General features: G+C 39.2%; 1 protein-coding gene, 15 non-coding genes and 3 pseudogenes across 16 annotated transcripts; 1 reads left to right on the top strand and 18 right to left on the bottom strand.

The window, feature by feature from the left end:
* Window positions 1–356: 356 nt before the first annotated feature.
* On the bottom strand, window positions 357–463 carry LOC137494890 (U6 spliceosomal RNA). Its single transcript, XR_015484925.1, has one exon. It is a non-coding gene; the product is annotated as a U6 spliceosomal RNA (small nuclear RNA).
* Window positions 464–883: 420 nt separating this feature from the next.
* LOC137495074 (U6 spliceosomal RNA) lies at window positions 884–990 on the bottom strand. The gene has a single exon (XR_015485168.1). It is a non-coding gene; the product is annotated as a U6 spliceosomal RNA (small nuclear RNA).
* A 413-nt stretch (window positions 991–1,403) lies between these two features.
* Window positions 1,404–1,510, bottom strand: LOC137495067 (U6 spliceosomal RNA). Its single transcript, XR_015485160.1, has one exon. It is a non-coding gene; the product is annotated as a U6 spliceosomal RNA (small nuclear RNA).
* A 418-nt stretch (window positions 1,511–1,928) lies between these two features.
* On the bottom strand, window positions 1,929–2,035 carry LOC137494757 (U6 spliceosomal RNA). The gene has a single exon (XR_015489598.1). It is a non-coding gene; the product is annotated as a U6 spliceosomal RNA (small nuclear RNA).
* Window positions 2,036–2,453: 418 nt separating this feature from the next.
* LOC137494887 (U6 spliceosomal RNA) lies at window positions 2,454–2,560 on the bottom strand. Its single transcript, XR_015484932.1, has one exon. It is a non-coding gene; the product is annotated as a U6 spliceosomal RNA (small nuclear RNA).
* Window positions 2,561–2,982: 422 nt separating this feature from the next.
* LOC137494756 (U6 spliceosomal RNA) lies at window positions 2,983–3,089 on the bottom strand. The gene has a single exon (XR_015489609.1). It is a non-coding gene; the product is annotated as a U6 spliceosomal RNA (small nuclear RNA).
* A 418-nt stretch (window positions 3,090–3,507) lies between these two features.
* LOC137494589 (U6 spliceosomal RNA) lies at window positions 3,508–3,614 on the bottom strand. Its single transcript, XR_015487899.1, has one exon. It is a non-coding gene; the product is annotated as a U6 spliceosomal RNA (small nuclear RNA).
* Window positions 3,615–4,032: 418 nt separating this feature from the next.
* Window positions 4,033–4,139, bottom strand: LOC137495021 (U6 spliceosomal RNA). Its single transcript, XR_015485075.1, has one exon. It is a non-coding gene; the product is annotated as a U6 spliceosomal RNA (small nuclear RNA).
* Window positions 4,140–6,948: 2,809 nt separating this feature from the next.
* On the bottom strand, window positions 6,949–7,022 carry LOC137495113 (U6 spliceosomal RNA; annotated as a pseudogene).
* A 420-nt stretch (window positions 7,023–7,442) lies between these two features.
* Window positions 7,443–7,549, bottom strand: LOC137495073 (U6 spliceosomal RNA). The gene has a single exon (XR_015485170.1). It is a non-coding gene; the product is annotated as a U6 spliceosomal RNA (small nuclear RNA).
* Window positions 7,550–7,957: 408 nt separating this feature from the next.
* LOC137494886 (U6 spliceosomal RNA) lies at window positions 7,958–8,064 on the bottom strand. Its single transcript, XR_015484933.1, has one exon. It is a non-coding gene; the product is annotated as a U6 spliceosomal RNA (small nuclear RNA).
* Window positions 8,065–8,487: 423 nt separating this feature from the next.
* On the bottom strand, window positions 8,488–8,594 carry LOC137494523 (U6 spliceosomal RNA). The gene has a single exon (XR_015487687.1). It is a non-coding gene; the product is annotated as a U6 spliceosomal RNA (small nuclear RNA).
* A 418-nt stretch (window positions 8,595–9,012) lies between these two features.
* LOC137495020 (U6 spliceosomal RNA) lies at window positions 9,013–9,119 on the bottom strand. The gene has a single exon (XR_015485076.1). It is a non-coding gene; the product is annotated as a U6 spliceosomal RNA (small nuclear RNA).
* A 2,809-nt stretch (window positions 9,120–11,928) lies between these two features.
* On the bottom strand, window positions 11,929–12,002 carry LOC137495112 (U6 spliceosomal RNA; annotated as a pseudogene).
* Window positions 12,003–12,420: 418 nt separating this feature from the next.
* Window positions 12,421–12,527, bottom strand: LOC137495019 (U6 spliceosomal RNA). Its single transcript, XR_015485077.1, has one exon. It is a non-coding gene; the product is annotated as a U6 spliceosomal RNA (small nuclear RNA).
* A 2,809-nt stretch (window positions 12,528–15,336) lies between these two features.
* LOC137495119 (U6 spliceosomal RNA) lies at window positions 15,337–15,410 on the bottom strand (annotated as a pseudogene).
* Window positions 15,411–15,833: 423 nt separating this feature from the next.
* Window positions 15,834–15,940, bottom strand: LOC137494755 (U6 spliceosomal RNA). Its single transcript, XR_015487910.1, has one exon. It is a non-coding gene; the product is annotated as a U6 spliceosomal RNA (small nuclear RNA).
* Window positions 15,941–18,853: 2,913 nt separating this feature from the next.
* Window positions 18,854–18,960, bottom strand: LOC137494754 (U6 spliceosomal RNA). The gene has a single exon (XR_015489620.1). It is a non-coding gene; the product is annotated as a U6 spliceosomal RNA (small nuclear RNA).
* Window positions 18,961–19,674: 714 nt separating this feature from the next.
* Window positions 19,675–21,537, top strand: LOC147844822 (uncharacterized). Its single transcript, XM_087249541.1, has 4 exons — window positions 19,675–19,794; window positions 20,507–21,039; window positions 21,143–21,226; window positions 21,453–21,537. Exons 2-3 carry the CDS (start codon window positions 20,507–20,509, stop codon window positions 21,198–21,200), a joined length of 591 nt encoding a protein of 196 aa, XP_087105667.1. The 5' UTR covers window positions 19,675–19,794; the 3' UTR covers window positions 21,201–21,226; window positions 21,453–21,537.
* Window positions 21,538–21,594: the final 57 nt, after the last annotated feature.

Consider the following 21,594-nt stretch of genomic DNA (forward strand, 5'->3'; position numbering starts at 1 on the left):
TTTCTATCCTAGAGCCATGTTCCCACTTGTATCCCGTGCTTTACAGAGCTTTGGCCCTGTCAGTGCTAGGCACACTGATTGATGCAGTAGGTCACCAAGTTTATGGACAGGGGGAAATTAGAGTGTCAGGATAGCCTATGGCAAAGTCCCACTAAAGCAAGGGCTTTGGAAGTGCATTAGCACAACAAAACAAACGATCAGAGCATCCCACATTCGTTTTCACCATGCATGTAGACTTTCCAGTTGACCCAGCAGCACCTCCCACGATTTGCTAAATCCATCCTCATGCACCATTTGGAATCGTGAAAAGCCTTTTGTCTTTTTTCATTTCTGTACTTTTACCCACGCACTGAAAAAGCAAAATGGAGTGCTTCACGGATTTGCGTGTCATCCTTTCGCAGGGGCCATGCTAATCTTCTCTGTATCGATCCAATTTTAGTATATGTGCCACCGTAGCGAGCACAGACCAGCGGTCAGGCTCAGGGCATATGTACGCCTCGAGTCCCAGCAATGTTCCTCCAGGGTGGTGGGAACCGGAGAGCCATGTTCCCACTTGTATGCCGTGCACTACAGAGCTTTGGCCCTGTCAGTGCTAGGCACACTGATTGATGCAGTAGGTCACCAAGTTTATGGACAGGGGGAAATTAGAGTGTCAGGATAGCCTATGGCAAAGTCCCACTAAAACAAGGGCTTTGGAAGTACATTAGCACAACAAAACAAACGATCAAAGCATCCCACATTCGTTTTCACCATGCATGTAGACTTTCCAGTTGACCCAGCAGCACCTCCCACGATTTGCTAAACCCATCCTCATGCACCATTTGGAATCGTGAAAAGCCTTTTGTCTTTTTTCATTTCTGTACTTTTACCCACGCACTAAAACAGCAATATGGATCGCTTAACGGATTTGCGTGTCATCCTTTCACAGGGACCATGCTAATCTTCTCTGTATCAATCCAATTTTAGTATATGTGCCACCGTAGTGATCACTCAGGCTCAGGGCATATGTACGCCTCGAGTCCCAGCAATGTTCCTCCAAGGTGGTGGGACCTGGAGAGCCATGTTCCCACTTGTATGCCGTGCACTACAGAGCTTTGGCCCTGTCAGTGCTAGGCACACTGATTGATGCAGTAGGTCACCAAGTTTATGGACAGGGGGAAATTAGAGTGTCAGGATAGCCTATGGCAAAGTCCCAGTAAAGCAAGGGCTTTGGAAGTGCATTGGTTGCACAACAAAACAAATGATCAAAGCATCCCACATTCGTTTTCACCATGCATGTAGACTTTCCAGTTGACCCAGCAGCACCTCCCACGATTTGCTAAACCCATCCTCATGCACCATTTGGAATCGTGAAAAGCCTTTTGTCTTTTTTCATTTCTGTACTTTTACCCACGCACTAAAACAGCAATATGGAGCGCTTCACGGATTTGCGTGTCATCCTTTCGCAGGGGCCATGCTAATCTCCTCTGTATCGATCCAATTTTAGTATATGTGCCACCGTAGCGAGCATGGATGAGTGGACAGGCTCAGGGCATATGTACGCCTCGAGTCCCAGCAATGTTCCTCCAAGGTGGTGGGACCCGAAGAGCCATGTTCCCACTTATATACCGTGCACTACAGAGCTTTGGCCCTGTCAGTGCTAGGCACACTGATTGATGCAGTAGGTCACCAAGTTTATGGACGGGGGGAAATTAGAGTGTCAAGATAGCCTATGGCAATCCCACTAAAGCAAGGGCTTTGGAAGTGCATTAGCACAACAAAACAAATGATCAAAGCATCCCACATTCGTTTTCACCATGCATGTAGACTTTCCAGTTGACCCAGCAGCACCTCCCACGATTTGCTAAACCCATCCTCATGCACCATTTGGAATCGTGAAAAGCCTTTTGTCTTTTTTCATTTCTGTACTTTTACCCACGCACTAAAACAGCAATATGGAGCGCTTCACGGATTTGCGTGTCATCCTTTCGCAGGGGCCATGCTAATCTTCTCTGTATCGATCCAATTTTAGTATATGTGCCACCGTAGCGAGCACAGACCAGCGGTCAGGCTCAGGGCATATGTACGCCTCGAGTCCCAGCAATGTTCCTTCAAGGTGGTGGGACCCGAAGAGCCATGTTCCCACTTGTATGCCGTGCACTACAGAGCTTTGGCCCTGTCAGTGCTAGGCACACTGATTGATGCAGTAGGTCACCAAGTTTATGGACAGGGGGAAATTAGAGTGTCAGGATAGCCTATGGCAATCCCACTAAAGCAAGGGCTTTGGAAGTGCATTAGCACAACAAAACAAATGATCAAAGCATCCCACATTCGTTGTCACCATGCATGTAGACTTTCCAGTTGACCCAGCAGCACCTCCCACGATTTGCTAAACACATCGTCATGCACCATTTGGAAACGTGAAAAGCCTTTTGTCTTTTTTCATTTCTGTACTTTTACCCACGCACTAAAAAAGCAAAATGGAGCGCTTCACGGATTTGCGTGTCATCCTTTCGCAGGGGCCATGCTAATCTTCTCTGTATCGATCCAATTTTAGTATATGTGCCACCATAGCGAGCACAGATCAGCAGTCAGGCTCAGGGCATACGTACGCCTCGAGTCCCAGCAATGTTCCTCCAAGGTGGTGGGACCTGGAGAGCCATGTTCCCACTTGTATGCCGTGCACTACAGAGCTTTGGCCCTGTCAGTGCTAGGCACACTGATTGATGCAGTAGGTCACCAAGTTTATGGACAGGGGGAAATTAGAGTGTCAGGATAGGCTATGGCAAAGTCCCAGTAAAGCAAGGGCTTTGGAAGTGCATTGGTTGCACAACAAAACAAATGATCAAAGCATCCCACATTCGTTTTCACCATGCATGTAGACTTTCCAGTTGACCCAGCAGCACCTCCCACGATTTGCTAAACCCATCCTCATGCACCATTTGGAATCGTGAAAAGCCTTTTGTCTTTTTCATTTCTGTACTTTTACCCACGCACTAAAACAGCAATATGGAGCGCTTCACGGATTTGCGTGTCATCCTTTCGCAGGGGCCATGCTAATCTTCTCTGTATCGATCCAATTTTAGTATATGTGCCACCGTAGCGAGCACGGACGAGTGGACAGGCTCAGGGCATATGTACGCCTCGAGTCCCAGCAATGTTCCTCCAAGGTGGTGGGACCTGGAGAGCCATGTTCCCACTTGTATGCCGTGCACTACAGAGCTTTGGCCCTGTCAGTGCTAGGCACACTGATTGATGCAGTAGGTCACCAAGTTTATGGACGGGGGGAAATTAGAGTGTCAGGATAGCCTATGGCAATCCCACTAAAGCAAGGGCTTTGGAAGTGCATTAGCACAACAAAACAAATGATCAAAGCATCCCACATTCGTTGTCACCATGCATGTAGACTTTCCAGTTGACCCAGCAGCACCTCCCACGATTTGCTAAACCCATCCTCATGCACCATTTGGAAACGTGAAAAGCCTTTTGTCTTTTTTCATTTCTGTACTTTTACCCACGCACTAAAAAAGCAATATGGAGCGCTTCACGGATTTGCGTGTCATCCTTTCGCAGGGGCCATGCTAATCTTCTCTGTATCGATCCAATTTTAGTATATGTGCCACCGTAGCGAGCACAGATCAGCAGTCAGGCTCAGGGCATATGTACGCCTCAAGTCCCAGCAATGTTCCTCCAAGGTGGTGGGACCTGGAGAGCCATGTTCCCACTTGTATGCCGTGCACTACAGAGCTTTGGCCCTGTCAGTGCTAGGCACACTGATTGATGCAGTAGGTCACCAAGTTTATGGACGGGGGGAAATTAGAGTGTCAGGATAGCCTATGGCAATCCCACCAAAGCAAGAGCTTTGGAAGTGCATTAGCACAACAAAACAAATGATCAAAGCATCCCACATTCTTTGTCACCATGCATGTAGACTTTCCAGTTGACCCAGCAGCACCTCCCACGATTTGCTAAACCCATCCTCATGCACCATTTGGAATCGTGAAAAGCCTTTTGTCTTTTTTCATTTCTGTACTTTTACCCACGCACTAAAACAGCAATATGGAGCGCTTCACGGATTTGCGTGTCATCCTTTCGCAGGGACCATGCTAATCTTCTCTGTATCGATCCAATTTTAGTATATGTACCACCGTAGCGAGCACAGACCAGTGGTCAGGCTCAGGGCATATGTACGCCTCGAGTCCCAGCAATGTTCCTCCAGGGTGGTGGGAACCGGAGAGCCATGTTCCCACTTGTATGCCGTGCACTACAGAGCTTTGGCCCTGTCAGTGCTAGGCACACTGATTGATGCAGTAGGTCACCAAGTTTATGGACGGGGGGAAATTAGAGTGTCAGGATAGCCTATGGCAATCCCACTAAAGCAAGGGCTTTGGAAGTGCATTAGCACAACAAAACAAATGATCAAAGCATCCCACATTCGTTGTCACCATGCATGTAGACTTTCCAGTTGACCCAGCAGCACCTCCCACGATTTGCTAAACCCATCGTCATGCACCATTTGGAAACGTGAAAAGCCTTTTGTCTTTTTTCATTTCTGTACTTTTACCCACGCACTAAAAAAGCAATATGGAGCGCTTCACGGATTTGCGTGTCATCCTTGCGCCTCTTGCGGGAGAATCTTCGGTTCCCTTCCCGTTCCACAGTTCCACTTTCCCTTCTTCCTGATTGGCCCGACGTCTGGCTCGGGATTGGTCGACGCAAAGTTCCACAAAGCGTGCTTCCGAATTTGGTCATGTCATGTAGCGTGCCGTTGGCTCTTTGAGAAAGTTCCACTGAACGTGCGCTCCGATTGGCCGCTGGGCGGGACCTCCAGGAAGCGCGATTTATAAAGCGGTGCAGTAGATAGAGGAAGTTAAAAAAGGAGACAAAATAGACTATAAAGACGACAAGCTTCGTTGTAAATGTTTATTTTGTTTGACAAAAAATAGATATATACATGTATATGTTTTAGGGCTTTATGATAGCATAGAAAAACGCGATTATTTCTAAAATAACATTTCCCTAGAAAAATGCATTTTTTTCTGTTATTAAATCATTTACTTAATAATATTAAGTGGTTAAAAGATATTGTTCAGATGCAATTAACTCTAATTCTAAATATTATAAGTCTAATAACACTGTCAAGGTGCAAACATTTAGTCTTTAAAACAACTAAGCAAGATAAATGTTTATTTTGTATAAAACAAATATAAATATACATGTACAAGTTGTAGGGCTTTATGATAGCATAGAAAATGCTATTATTTCTAAAATAACAATTCCCTACAAAAATGCATTGTTTTATCTGTGTTATTAAATCATTTACTTAATAATATTAAACAGTTAAAAGATATTGTTCAGATGCAAATAACTAATTTTAAAAATTAAGTCTAAGTCTAAAAACACTGTAAAGGTGCAAACATTTAGTCTTTAAAACAAATAGGCAAGATATTTTGACTCTTATTGGCTGTTGTCATTTTCTTTTTTCTTCTTAACTTCTGCTATTAGTGTTTATTTACAGCTCTGGGTTATGCTTTGAGCTGCTCTAGCAAATAGCCGAGCAGCAACTACTGGGAAGGTAGTTTATAAAATAATAATTTATCATATGTTTGTGATTTTTTTTTTTTAAATATTGCATAAACTGTTGTGATAATAAAATAATTTTATGCTATATTGTACTGCCCTAATATGTTAAAAGTATAAATACTTAGTTATTTTGTGTAAATAAACATTTTTCTATTTTATTTCTAATCTCTGTGTACATTTCAGCTTTTTTTTTTAAAGATATTTGTTCAGTAGCTACAGTGTCCCAAGAGTGAGTTATCTGTTGTGACTTGAATAACTTTACACAATATTTATATTACACTTTACATAATTGTTTTCTATTCATTTATTGCAAACAAGAGTTGAAGGATAAAATTAAACTTCCAAAAATACACTGCGTACACATATTCATGTGGTTGCTTTAATGTTATCATTGTGTAATTTAAAGTATGGTAATATTAGGGTTCTGTATATTATTCATAAACAAGTTATAAACTCTAGTTTAGCTAACAGTAAAAATAAAATGGTATAAAATTATATTGTAAATTAAACTTAAGTAAATGTTCAATGTAAATGCAGTAACACCTAAAAATATGTGTATATGTAAATATAACTGTAAACATTGATGTAAATGAAATATTTTAAAATATATTTAATTGAATTTTTAAATAATTTATTAAACTTTAAAAAAATGACAAACCTATTTAAATATCAATGCCTGAAATTTAAATTTGAAAGTATTTTAATGTAATATTTCTTATATCCTACAACCTAATATTTTAGGTACTATATATAGTTTAATCAGTTGTTTAAATATTTTATTATGTGTTATTTAATATTAATAAATAAGTTACCTGAACATTACGGTCAATATAATTGACAAAATTCTAAAACATTTAAAAGTCAATATTTCAGTATGTTTATTATTGAACTATTAAAAAATATTATATTTCTTAAAAGGTGTGAAATATAAGTCCTAATTATAAAAACATTTTATCTAACTCACATGCAATTCAAATAAAGCTATATTTAGTTATGTTGCAAATAAACATACAATTATATTTGAATATAATGTAATACATTTATTAAAAAATAATACTTATTATTATGTTACTCAATTCATTTAAAATGGATTTTCTTTTTCAAATTATGTAATATATGATATACAATGAGAGCAGTCTACAGCACATGGCTAATTAATATGCACCTGTCATACCCCAGAAAGCACATGGCTAATTATGCCAGTTCCCGCCTTTGATTTTTTTACCATATTGGGTAATTTCATTAATTTCAGCAAGCATGAGCACCTGTCAAGGTCTCAGGTGACCCCAGTGGGGTTCAGGGGTCACTACCTTGCAGTCTAAGGCCATGTGACGTCGAGAGGACTGCTGGGGGCCACAGGGTGGGGACAGAGAAGATCCATCAGGTTCCTTTTCGCAGGGGCCATGCTAATCTTCTCTGTATCGATCCAATTTTAGTATATGTGCCACCGTAGCGAGCACAGACCAGCGGTCAGGCTCAGGGCATATGTACGCCTCGAGTCCCAGCAATGTTCCTCCAGGGTGGTGGGAACCGGAGAGCCATGTTCCCACTTGTATGCCGTGCACTACAGAGCTTTGGCCCTGTCAGTGCTAGGCACACTGATTGATGCAGTAGGTCACCAAGTTTATGGACAGGGGGAAATTAGAGTGTCAGGATAGCCTATGGCAAAGTCCCACTAAAACAAGGGCTTTGGAAGTACATTAGCACAACAAAACAAACGATCAAAGCATCCCACATTCGTTTTCACCATGCATGTAGACTTTCCAGTTGACCCAGCAGCACCTCCCACGATTTGCTAAACCCATCCTCATGCACCATTTGGAATCGTGAAAAGCCTTTTGTCTTTTTTCATTTCTGTACTTTTACCCACGCACTAAAACAGCAATATGGATCGCTTAACGGATTTGCGTGTCATCCTTTCACAGGGACCATGCTAATCTTCTCTGTATCAATCCAATTTTAGTATATGTGCCACCGTAGTGATCACTCAGGCTCAGGGCATATGTACGCCTCGAGTCCCAGCAATGTTCCTCCAAGGTGGTGGGACCTGGAGAGCCATGTTCCCACTTGTATGCCGTGCACTACAGAGCTTTGGCCCTGTCAGTGCTAGGCACACTGATTGATGCAGTAGGTCACCAAGTTTATGGACAGGGGGAAATTAGAGTGTCAGGATAGCCTATGGCAATCCCACTAAAGCAAGGGCTTTGGAAGTGCATTAGCACAACAAAACAAATGATCAAAGCATCCCACATTCGTTGTCACCATGCATGTAGACTTTCCAGTTGACCCAGCAGCACCTCCCACGATTTGCTAAACACATCGTCATGCACCATTTGGAAACGTGAAAAGCCTTTTGTCTTTTTTCATTTCTGTACTTTTACCCACGCACTAAAAAAGCAAAATGGAGCGCTTCACGGATTTGCGTGTCATCCTTTCGCAGGGGCCATGCTAATCTTCTCTGTATCGATCCAATTTTAGTATATGTGCCACCATAGCGAGCACAGATCAGCAGTCAGGCTCAGGGCATACGTACGCCTCGAGTCCCAGCAATGTTCCTCCAAGGTGGTGGGACCTGGAGAGCCATGTTCCCACTTGTATGCCGTGCACTACAGAGCTTTGGCCCTGTCAGTGCTAGGCACACTGATTGATGCAGTAGGTCACCAAGTTTATGGACAGGGGGAAATTAGAGTGTCAGGATAGCCTATGGCAAAGTCCCAGTAAAGCAAGGGCTTTGGAAGTGCATTGGTTGCACAACAAAACAAATGATCAAAGCATCCCACATTCGTTTTCACCATGCATGTAGACTTTCCAGTTGACCCAGCAGCACCTCCCACGATTTGCTAAACCCATCCTCATGCACCATTTGGAATCGTGAAAAGCCTTTTGTCTTTTTGCATTTCTGTACTATTACCTACGCACTAAAACAACAATATGGAGTGCTTCACGGATTTGCATGTCATCCTTTCGCAGGGGCCATGCTAATCTTCTCTGTATCGATCCAATTTTAGTATATGTGCCACCGTAGCGAGCACGGACGAGTGGACAGGCTCAGGGCATATGTACGCCTCGAGTCCCAGCAATGTTCCTCCAAGGTGGTGGGACCTGGAGAGCCATGTTCCCACTTTTATGCCGTGCACTACAGAGCTTTGGCCCTGTCAGTGCTAGGCACACTGATTGATGCAGTAGGTCACCAAGTTTATGGACGGGGGGAAATTAGAGTGTCAGGATAGCCTATGGCAATCCCACTAAAGCAAGGGCTTTGGAAGTGCATTAGCACAACAAAACAAATGATCAAAGCATCCCACATTCGTTGTCACCATGCATGTAGACTTTCCAGTTGACCCAGCAGCACCTCCCACGATTTGCTAAACCCATCCTCATGCACCATTTGGAAACGTGAAAAGCCTTTTGTCTTTTTTCATTTCTGTACTTTTACCCACGCACTAAAACAGCAATATGGAGCGCTTCACGGATTTGCGTGTCATCCTTTCGCAGGGACCATGCTAATCTTCTCTGTATCGATCCAATTTTAGTATATGTACCACCGTAGCGAGCACAGACCAGTGGTCAGGCTCAGGGCATATGTACGCCTCGAGTCCCAGCAATGTTCCTCCAAGGTGGTGGGAACCGGAGAGCCATGTTCCCACTTGTATGCCGTGCACTACAGAGCTTTGGCCCTGTCAGTGCTAGGCACACTGATTGATGCAGTAGGTCACCAAGTTTATGGACGGGGGGAAATTAGAGTGTCAGGATAGCCTATGGCAATCCCACTAAAGCAAGGGCTTTGGAAGTGCATTAGCACAACAAAACAAATGATCAAAGCATCCCACATTCGTTGTCACCATGCATGTAGACTTTCCAGTTGACCCAGCAGCACCTCCCACGATTTGCTAAACCCATCGTCATGCACCATTTGGAAACGTGAAAAGCCTTTTGTCTTTTTTCATTTCTGTACTTTTACCCACGCACTAAAAAAGCAATATGGAGCGCTTCACGGATTTGCGTGTCATCCTTGCGCCTCTTGCGGGAGAATCTTCGGTTCCCTTCCCGTTCCACAGTTCCACTTTCCCTTCTTCCTGATTGGCCCGACGTCTGGCTCGGGATTGGTCGACGCAAAGTTCCACAAAGCGTGCTTCCGAATTTGGTCATGTCATGTAGCGTGCCGTTGGCTCTTTGAGAAAGTTCCACTGAACGTGCGCTCCGATTGGCCGCTGGGCGGGACCTCCAGGAAGCGCGATTTATAAAGCGGTGCAGTAGATAGAGGAAGTTAAAAAAGGAGACAAAATAGACTATAAAGACGACAAGCTTCGTTGTAAATGTTTATTTTGTTTGACAAAAAATAGATATATACATGTATATGTTTTAGGGCTTTATGATAGCATAGAAAAACGCGATTATTTCTAAAATAACATTTCCCTAGAAAAATGCATTTTTTTCTGTTATTAAATCATTTACTTAATAATATTAAGTGGTTAAAAGATATTGTTCAGATGCAATTAACTCTAATTCTAAATATTATAAGTCTAATAACACTGTCAAGGTGCAAACATTTAGTCTTTAAAACAACTAAGCAAGATAAATGTTTATTTTGTATAAAACAAATATAAATATACATGTACAAGTTGTAGGGCTTTATGATAGCATAGAAAATGCTATTATTTCTAAAATAACAATTCCCTACAAAAATGCATTGTTTTATCTGTGTTATTAAATCATTTACTTAATAATATTAAACAGTTAAAAGATATTGTTCAGATGCAAATAACTAATTTTAAAAATTAAGTCTAAGTCTAAAAACACTGTAAAGGTGCAAACATTTAGTCTTTAAAACAAATAGGCAAGATATTTTGACTCTTATTGGCTGTTGTCATTTTCTTTTTTCTTCTTAACTTCTGCTATTAGTGTTTATTTACAGCTCTGGGTTATGCTTTGAGCTGCTCTAGCAAATAGCCGAGCAGCAACTACTGGGAAGGTAGTTTATAAAATAATAATTTATCATATGTTTGTGATTTTTTTTTTTTAAATATTGCATAAACTGTTGTGATAATAAAATAATTTTATGCTATATTGTACTGCCCTAATATGTTAAAAGTATAAATACTTAGTTATTTTGTGTAAATAAACATTTTTCTATTTTATTTCTAATCTCTGTGTACATTTCAGCTTTTTTTTTTAAAGATATTTGTTCAGTAGCTACAGTGTCCCAAGAGTGAGTTATCTGTTGTGACTTGAATAACTTTACACAATATTTATATTACACTTTACATAATTGTTTTCTATTCATTTATTGCAAACAAGAGTTGAAGGATAAAATTAAACTTCCAAAAATACACTGCGTACACATATTCATGTGGTTGCTTTAATGTTATCATTGTGTAATTTAAAGTATGGTAATATTAGGGTTCTGTATATTATTCATAAACAAGTTATAAACTCTAGTTTAGCTAACAGTAAAAATAAAATGGTATAAAATTATATTGTAAATTAAACTTAAGTAAATGTTCAATGTAAATGCAGTAACACCTAAAAATATGTGTATATGTAAATATAACTGTAAACATTGATGTAAATGAAATATTTTAAAATATATTTAATTGAATTTTTAAATAATTTATTAAACTTTAAAAAAATGACAAACCTATTTAAATATCAATGCCTGAAATTTAAATTTGAAAGTATTTTAATGTAATATTTCTTATATCCTACAACCTAATATTTTAGGTACTATATATAGTTTAATCAGTTGTTTAAATATTTTATTATGTGTTATTTAATATTAATAAATAAGTTACCTGAACATTACGGTCAATATAATTGACAAAATTCTAAAACATTTAAAAGTCAATATTTCAGTATGTTTATTATTGAACTATTAAAAAATATTATATTTCTTAAAAGGTGTGAAATATAAGTCCTAATTATAAAAACATTTTATCTAACTCACATGCAATTCAAATAAAGCTATATTTAGTTATGTTGCAAATAAACATACAATTATATTTGAATATAATGTAATACATTTATTAAAAAATAATACTTATTATTATGTTACTCAATTCATTTAAAATGGATTTTCTTTTTCAAATTATGTAATATATGATATACAATGAGAGCAGTCTACAGCACATGGCTAATTAATATGCACCTGTCATACCCCAGAAAGCACATGGCTAATTATGCCAGTTCCCGCCTTTGATTTTTTTACCATATTGGGTAATTTCATTAATTTCAGCAAGCATGAGCACCTGTCAAGGTCTCAGGTGACCCCAGTGGGGTTCAGGGGTCACTACCTTGCAGTCTAAGGCCATGTGACGTCGAGAGGACTGCTGGGGGCCACAGGGTGGGGACAGAGAAGATCCATCAGGTTCCTTTTCGCAGGGGCCATGCTAATCTTCTCTGTATCGATCCAATTTTAGTATATGTGCCACCGTAGCGAGCACAGATCAGCAGTTAGGCTCAGGGCATATGTACGCCTCAAGTCCCAGCAATGTTCCTCCAAGGTGGTGGGACCTGGAGAGCCATGTTCCCACTTGTATGCCGTGCACTACAGAGCTTTGGCCCTGTCAGTGCTAGGCACACTGATTGATGCAGTAGGTCACCAAGTTTATGGACGGGGGGAAATTAGAGTGTCAGGATAGCCTATGGCAATCCCACCAAAGCAAGAGCTTTGGAAGTGCATTAGCACAACAAAACAAATGATCAAAGCATCCCACATTCTTTGTCACCATGCATGTAGACTTTCCAGTTGACCCAGCAGCACCTCCCACGATTTGCTAAACCCATCCTCATGCACCATTTGGAATCGTGAAAAGCCTTTTGTCTTTTTTCATTTCTGTACTTTTACCCACGCACTAAAACAGCAATATGGAGCGCTTCACGGATTTGCGTGTCATCCTTTCGCAGGGACCATGCTAATCTTCTCTGTATCGATCCAATTTTAGTATATGTACCACCGTAGCGAGCACAGACCAGTGGTCAGGCTCAGGGCATATGTACGCCTCGAGTCCCAGCAATGTTCCTCCAGGGTGGTGGGAACCGGAGAGCCATGTTCCCACTTGTATGCCGTGCACTACAGAGCTTTGGCCCTGTCAGTGCTAGGCACACTGATTGATGCAGTAGGTCACCAAGTTTATGGACGGGGGGAAATTAGAGTGTCAGGATAGCCTATGGCAATCCCACTAAAGCAAGGGCTTTGGAAGTGCATTAGCACAACAAAACAAATGATCAAAGCATCCCACATTCGTTGTCACCATGCATGTAGACTTTCCAGTTGACCCAGCAGCACCTCCCACGATTTGCTAAACCCATCGTCATGCACCATTTGGAAACGTGAAAAGCCTTTTGTCTTTTTTCATTTCTGTACTTTTACCCACGCACTAAAAAAGCAATATGGAGCGCTTCACGGATTTGCGTGTCATCCTTGCGCCTCTTGCGGGAGAATCTTCGGTTCCCTTCCCGTTCCACAGTTCCACTTTCCCTTCTTCCTGATTGGCCCGACGTCTGGCTCGGGATTGGTCGACGCAAAGTTCCACAAAGCGTGCTTCCGAATTTGGTCATGTCATGTAGCGTGCCGTTGGCTCTTTGAGAAAGTTCCACTGAACGTGCGCTCCGATTGGCCGCTGGGCGGGACCTCCAGGAAGCGCGATTTATAAAGCGGTGCAGTAGATAGAGGAAGTTAAAAAAGGAGACAAAATAGACTATAAAGACGACAAGCTTCGTTGTAAATGTTTATTTTGTTTGACAAAAAATAGATATATACATGTATATGTTTTAGGGCTTTATGATAGCATAGAAAAACGCGATTATTTCTAAAATAACATTTCCCTAGAAAAATGCATTTTTTTCTGTTATTAAATCATTTACTTAATAATATTAAGTGGTTAAAAGATATTGTTCAGATGCAATTAACTCTAATTCTAAATATTATAAGTCTAATAACACTGTCAAGGTGCAAACATTTAGTCTTTAAAACAACTAAGCAAGATAAATGTTTATTTTGTATAAAACAAATATAAATATACATGTACAAGTTGTAGGGCTTTATGATAGCATAGAAAATGCTATTATTTCTAAAATAACAATTCCCTACAAAAATGCATTGTTTTATCTGTGTTATTAAATCATTTACTTAATAATATTAAACAGTTAAAAGATATTGTTCAGATGCAAATAACTAATTTTAAAAATTAAGTCTAAGTCTAAAAACACTGTAAAGGTGCAAACATTTAGTCTTTAAAACAAATAGGCAAGATATTTTGACTCTTATTGGCTGTTGTCATTTTCTTTTTTCTTCTTAACTTCTGCTATTAGTGTTTATTTACAGCTCTGGGTTATGCTTTGAGCTGCTCTAGCAAATAGCCGAGCAGCAACTACTGGGAAGGTAGTTTATAAAATAATAATTTATCATATGTTTGTGATTTTTTTTTTTTAAATATTGCATAAACTGTTGTGATAATAAAATAATTTTATGCTATATTGTACTGCCCTAATATGTTAAAAGTATAAATACTTAGTTATTTTGTGTAAATAAACATTTTTCTATTTTATTTCTAATCTCTGTGTACATTTCAGCTTTTTTTTTTAAAGATATTTGTTCAGTAGCTACAGTGTCCCAAGAGTGAGTTATCTGTTGTGACTTGAATAACTTTACACAATATTTATATTACACTTTACATAATTGTTTTCTATTCATTTATTGCAAACAAGAGTTGAAGGATAAAATTAAACTTCCAAAAATACACTGCGTACACATATTCATGTGGTTGCTTTAATGTTATCATTGTGTAATTTAAAGTATGGTAATATTAGGGTTCTGTATATTATTCATAAACAAGTTATAAACTCTAGTTTAGCTAACAGTAAAAATAAAATGGTATAAAATTATATTGTAAATTAAACTTAAGTAAATGTTCAATGTAAATGCAGTAACACCTAAAAATATGTGTATATGTAAATATAACTGTAAACATTGATGTAAATGAAATATTTTAAAATATATTTAATTGAATTTTTAAATAATTTATTAAACTTTAAAAAAATGACAAACCTATTTAAATATCAATGCCTGAAATTTAAATTTGAAAGTATTTTAATGTAATATTTCTTATATCCTACAACCTAATATTTTAGGTACTATATATAGTTTAATCAGTTGTTTAAATATTTTATTATGTGTTATTTAATATTAATAAATAAGTTACCTGAACATTACGGTCAATATAATTGACAAAATTCTAAAACATTTAAAAGTCAATATTTCAGTATGTTTATTATTGAACTATTAAAAAATATTATATTTCTTAAAAGGTGTGAAATATAAGTCCTAATTATAAAAACATTTTATCTAACTCACATGCAATTCAAATAAAGCTATATTTAGTTATGTTGCAAATAAACATACAATTATATTTGAATATAATGTAATACATTTATTAAAAAATAATACTTATTATTATGTTACTCAATTCATTTAAAATGGATTTTCTTTTTCAAATTATGTAATATATGATATACAATGAGAGCAGTCTACAGCACATGGCTAATTAATATGCACCTGTCATACCCCAGAAAGCACATGGCTAATTATGCCAGTTCCCGCCTTTGATTTTTTTACCATATTGGGTAATTTCATTAATTTCAGCAAGCATGAGCACCTGTCAAGGTCTCAGGTGACCCCAGTGGGGTTCAGGGGTCACTACCTTGCAGTCTAAGGCCATGTGACGTCGAGAGGACTGCTGGGGGCCACAGGGTGGGGACAGAGAAGATCCATCAGGTTCCTTTTCGCAGGGGCCATGCTAATCTTCTCTGTATCGATCCAATTTTAGTATATGTGCCACCGTAGCAAGCACAGACCAGCGGTCAGGCTCAGGGCATATGTACGCCTCGAGTCCCAGCAATGTTCCTTCAAGGTGGTGGGACCCGAAGAGCCATGTTCCCACTTGTATGCCGTGCACTACAGAGCTTTGGCCCTGTCAGTGCTAGGCACACTGATTGATGCAGTAGGTCACCAAGTTTATGGACAGGGGGAAATTAGAGTGTCAGGATAGCCTATGGCAAAGTCCCAGTAAAGCAAGGACTTTGGAAGTGCATTGGTTGCACAACAAAGCAAACGATCAAAGCATCCCACATTCGTTTTCACCATGCATGTAGACTTTCCAGTTGACCCAGCAGCACCTCCCACGATTTGCTAAACCCATCCTCATGCACCATTTGGAAATCGTGAAAAGCCTTTTGTCTTTTTCATTTCTGTACTTTTACCCACGCACTAAAACAGCAATATGGAGCGCTTCACGGATTTGCGTGTCATCCTTTCGCAGGGGCCATGCTAATCTTCTCTGTATCGATCCAATTTTAGTATATGTGCCACCGTAGCGAGCACGGATGAGTGGACAGGCTCAGGGCATATGTACGCCTCGAGTCCCAGCAATGTTCCTCCAAGGTGGTGGGACCTGGAGAGCCATGTTCCCACTTGCACTGTTAAAAATTGTCCCGTTAAAAAACAGTAAAATACTGGCAGCTGCAGTTGCCAGCAATGTACTGTTATTTTACAGTATGTTGCTGTAAAAATACATGGACTACATTGATTTACACAATACTCAAGTGAACTCATTTTGCTCACTGAAAGCAACTGCCTCAACTTGGTCAACTGCTGAATGAGTTTATGAAGTAATGTGCTATATATGCTTAGAAGCATACTTATAATGATAACTTATTTTAGTTAATTAGAAAAGTTCGGTTTAACTCTAATGTCTTATTTTTCACAACAGCACACATACATGTAAATCTGGAATCACCAGAGAGATTCTGACTGCATCGGCAACTAAACAGCCGCTATCTTTAAATAGAGAAACATGCAGAATAACATCAGCAGTTCATTGTTCATCTTTAACTCATACACTGGCTCTACTCTCCTCCACAACGTTGACAGACAGAAGAAATTAGCTTCAGATTTTACAGTAAAATACTGTTTTTTCCTTGATTTAACAGTAATCTACTGGCAGCTGTGGTTGCCAGCAATCTACTGTTTTTTTACAGTCTACTTCCGTTGTGTAAATTAACAGTATATTACTGTTAAAATACATTTTTACACTGTGTTTTTACCTCTCACACCTTTAACCCTTTAAACCCCAGAGCATATACTTCAGTTTTAATTGAAGTGTCCACACTACTGAGTGTTCAAGAAACATGGAGCAAAGCTGAAGTAAATTCATTAATTAACTGACTAATTAAATGATAATTGAGGATTAACAATGAACAAATGAAGAAATACTGAAGGGAAAAAACAAGAACAGAACATACAAAACTTTAGTCACAGCTTTATAATGAAATAACCTGAAGAACAACAAATGATTAAATCCTTTAAATGATCAGCGGATGATTAAACAACTCTACAAACATCATCACCAGCTACACTTATTACTTAATACATGTATTTTTGTATAACATCTACTAAAGTGCTTCTTGAGAAAAAGTTAAAGTTTTACGTCACCATCATGGAGAACAGAGTTTGCTTTAGTTGGGCTCTTAGCCCTGTCATTTTTTATCATTTATGTATCTTGGCTGCTGCAATTGTTAAGAACTTTGTTTAAAAAGTTTCTTTGTTGTGGCAAGTCAGCCAAAAACCTAAATAAGATCTGGTGATGTTCATGTTGATATTAAATGGCAGAGTCTGTTCTCATTTAGTATAATAAAATTTACTGCTCCTATTCAATGTTAAATCTATTGTTTTACATTATATGTATATATATGGCAATGATTTCTGGAAGTTTTTAAGAATATCTTGGACGATAACACTGCTCTATGGTGTAAAGCGCACTCAAAGAGACATCAATAATCAGCATATGAACCTCAATAATGGTGACAACAAATTTAACAAAATTTAACAAAATTAACAGTTTAACTCACAAACAGGCAACTGAAAGTCTAAACATAAACAACAGCAGAATCAAACACAAATAAAGAAAACTGTTAGACCATTATACAACATTTATTTATACCGCAATGCATGCTGGGATATTTGTACCGTGCCACTCCCAGCATGCATTGCAGCATGAAACATTTGAGATGTTACCATTGTTGAGATACAAGGTCAGATTCATGAGATCTGAGTGTGTATTTGTCATAACTCAACTGTTTTTGTATGTTATTTCTTAACTTTAAAGTAATTACAGAGGTATCTTTTCTGTTTCCACTTCTCATTAATTAAATTAATACCTGCAACTAAGCATAAAATCTATTGATGAGGCACTTCATCCAGATTTATACCAAAACATTTATCATAACTAAATTCAGATAAAAAGACTTCTCTATTTATTGACTTCCCAACTTTATTGCTATAGTTTAAACGTTTTGTAAACTCTGTATTACAGCAGGTGGAAAGTATTATTAAATGAGTTCAAGGGTGAAGAACCCAACTAAATCAGCCCCTCACTCCATTACGGTGACACAAAAAACACCTTAATTTCTGTTGGATCTCAGTGAGAATTGTATGGCAGTCAAATCAGTCAGTAATAAGTGTGTCTGCTGTTGTTTGTAGAGTTGTTTAATGATCCTCTGCTGAGACTGAAGCTGTTTTATTTGATTTGATTTTATTTAATGTTGTAACTCAAGTCACTGTTTGTATTTCTTGTTTCTTTTCTTCAGTAATTGTGATTATTAACAGCAGGTGTTCATCAGTGTCTGAATTCACTCATTAGTGTTCATTAACTCTGTCAGGTGAACTATATTAGTTAACTAGTGTATGAAATAGTGAACAAGGACACACAGTGTGATTTCAAACACAGACTTCAAAACATCGAATCTGAACTCTGTTAGCTCACAGTTTTCTGCAGTTGGTTACTTTCTCGAAGACAAAAATGTTACCCAGAAAGCACTGTTTTTAACAGAATATTACTGTTTTAGTGAAAAAACATTATTTTACCGTAGAATCTGACCGTTTTTTAACAGCAATTTTTTACAGTGTGTATGCCGTGCACTACAGAGCTTTGGCCCTGTCAGTGCTAGGCACACTGATTGATGCAGTAGGTCACCAAGTTTATGGACAGGGGGAAATTAGAGTGTCAGGATAGCCTATGGCAAAGTCCCAGTAAAGCAAGGGCTTTGGAAGTGCATTGGTTGCACAACAAAGCAAACGATCAAAGCATCCCACATTCGTTTTCACCATGCATGTAGACTTTCCAGTTGACCCAGCAGCACCTCCCACGATTTGCTAAACCCATCCTCATGCACCATTTGGAATCGTGAAAAGCCTTTTGTCTTTTTCATTTCTGTACTTTTACCCACGCACTAAAACAGCAATATGGAGCGCTTCACGGATTTGCGTGTCATCCTTTCGCAGGGGCCATGCTAATCTTCTCTGTATCGATCCAATTTTAGTATATGTGCCACCGTAGCGAGCACAGACCAGTGGTCAGGCTCAGGGCATATGTACGCCTCGAGTCCCAGCAATGTTCCTTCTAGGTGGTGGGACCCGAAGAGCCATGTTCCCACTTATATACCGTGCACTACAGAGCTTTGGCCCTGTCAGTGCTAGGCACACTGATTGATGCAGTAGGTCACCAAGTTTATGGACAGGGGGAAATTAGAGTGTCAGGATAGCCTATGGCAAAGTCCCACTAAAGCAAGGGCTTTGGAAGTGCATTAGCACAACAAAACAAACGATCAGAGCATCCCACATTTGTTTTCACCATGCATGTAGACTTTCCAGTTGACCCAGCAGCACCTCCCACGATTTGCTAAACTCATCCTCATGCACCATTTGGAATCGTGAAAAGCCTTTTGTCTTTTTGCATTTCTGTACTTTTACCCACGCACTAAAACAGCAATATGGAGCACTTCACGGATTTGCGTGTCATCCTTGCGCCTCTTGCAGGAGAATCTTCGGTTCCCTTCCCGTTCCACAGTTCCACTTTCCCTTCTTCCTGATTGGCCCGACGTCTGGCTCAGGATTGGTCAACGCAAAGTTCCACTAAGCGTGCTTCCGAATTTGGTCATGTCATGTAGCGTGCCGTTGGCCCTTTGAGAAAGTTCCACTGAGCGTGCGCTCCGATTGGCTGCTGGGCGGGACCTCCTGGCAGCGCTATTTATAAAGTGGGGGAGAAAGCATAGCGGTACACAGTACACACGGATCCTTGGCGTTATTTGCATCATTAACATTGGCATTGTTACGCACCTCATCACGATTAAAAAACACAATTTCAGGACATTCTGTCTTTATTTTTCTTCTTTCAAAAGGTAAGCGAGCATGCCTTTCGTATGATTCTGCATTGTATTTGCACTGTAAAGTGACTTGGTCGTCGACGTCGTAACATCAAAATAACAAACCAGTCTAATAAAACAATATAATTTTAAAATAAGTTATTACTGTAGTAAACTCGACGGTACTTGTGGGTTTACAGTGTTTTACCTGTTTTTTTTAATACAATTACTACAAGTTGCATGTTTATTGTAGAAATCGTCGTTATCTTGTGTCATTAAAAAACACAAGTGCCTGGTTTTATATTAAAAAAAAAGTTACTACGAAGTAGCTGTTTTTGTAAATGCATTTTATTGTTATTGTACAATAATATCTTTTTGATCCCCAGCTTGTGGCTGGGGGTGTGTTGTGTGGGGGGATGGTAGGTTTTGTGTTAAGATATATATATATATATATATATATATATATATATATATATATATATATATATATATATATGTATATATATGTGTGTGTTTGTATTCTATAAACACACATATATATATATATATATATATATATATATATATATATATATATATATATATATACTATAAATTACTGGTGTCATGTAAAACCGCACTTTGAGTAGAATGTATTTGTTCATTTTGTTGTTAAATGTTAATTAACTTGTTTTGAACTTGAGTTTTAACAACACTGTGATTTTCTTTATTTTTTTATACATTTTTTGTGTGTGTGTGTCTGTTGTAGATGGACTACAGTGCCCAGTTTCGCAGGGAGGCCACCGGTGAGCTGACCCTTAAACCATCACCTGAGGCAGTAGCTCTGGCTGCTGCCTACAGAAAAAATCCCACTCCGGGCCGTTCATGGCCTGCGGCAAGGGTCAAGGAGGAGGCTATCGCTCGCGTGGCAGCAGCGGGTGGTGACTCGTCTTGTCACCAGCTCGTGCTCAGCGAAAGCGCCCTGCAGTTCGGCCAGTACCGTGGTAAAACCTTTAAATGGTTGCTTTCCAACGATGTTGGTTATGCAGCCATGGTGCTGGCCGTGCATCAGCGGGAGCGTGAGGCTGGTGACACCACACAGTCATTCATCATGGGAAACAAAGACGCATTGCTGCGGTATGCTGGCTTGTTTCCTGTCATGATGGCTGCCATCAGCGAGCGCCGTGTCAGAGAGGGCCATGGCACACCAGCCCAGGAAGACCAGGTTCTTGTTGGTTTTGGCAACTTTGCTGCCATGTCCTTCAAGGACCTTTATGAGGCAACGGACCGTGACAGAAAAGGGTATGGGTTGACATCTGTTACAGAGGATTCAGACAGTAACATACAGTATAGTGTTTGTCTCTCCAAGTGTAGTGTTTTTCAAAGGTGTTCTCTCCATTTTCAGATTTGCCTGGCACAAAGATGGAACTTTTCCAGAAATATATAAGGAGAAGAGATGCTGAGATGCTGCCAGGATCAGCACCTCCAGGCATGAATTTTACGTGACTTCATTTTGTTTTTATTATAATTGCTGTATAAACTTAACGCAGCTTTTGAAACAGCACTGAACAGTAATGACTTGACCTTGCTTTAAAGTGATTTTGTCATTTTTCCAGAATGTTTGCATACTGTAAAGTGCTTTGAAAACAATTTTTATTGTGTTAAGCACAATTTAAATAAAGATGACTTAATGCTGTTTATCCTTATGTTAACAGTGGCTGCCTCCAGCTCAGCTCCTGAGGAAGAACCATGCATCTGATGAAGCTCTGCTTGCCGTAGTGTCACACATGGATGTTTCAGGTGGGAATTACGTGGGTTTAAATTTGCCCTTTAATTTAAGAATACTGTGTTATTGTA

The sequence above is a fragment of the Danio rerio genome, chromosome 4 (assembly GCF_052040795.2).
Source record: "Danio rerio strain M-AB ecotype USA chromosome 4, GRCz13ab, whole genome shotgun sequence".
Lineage (NCBI taxonomy): Eukaryota > Metazoa > Chordata > Actinopteri > Cypriniformes > Danionidae > Danio > Danio rerio.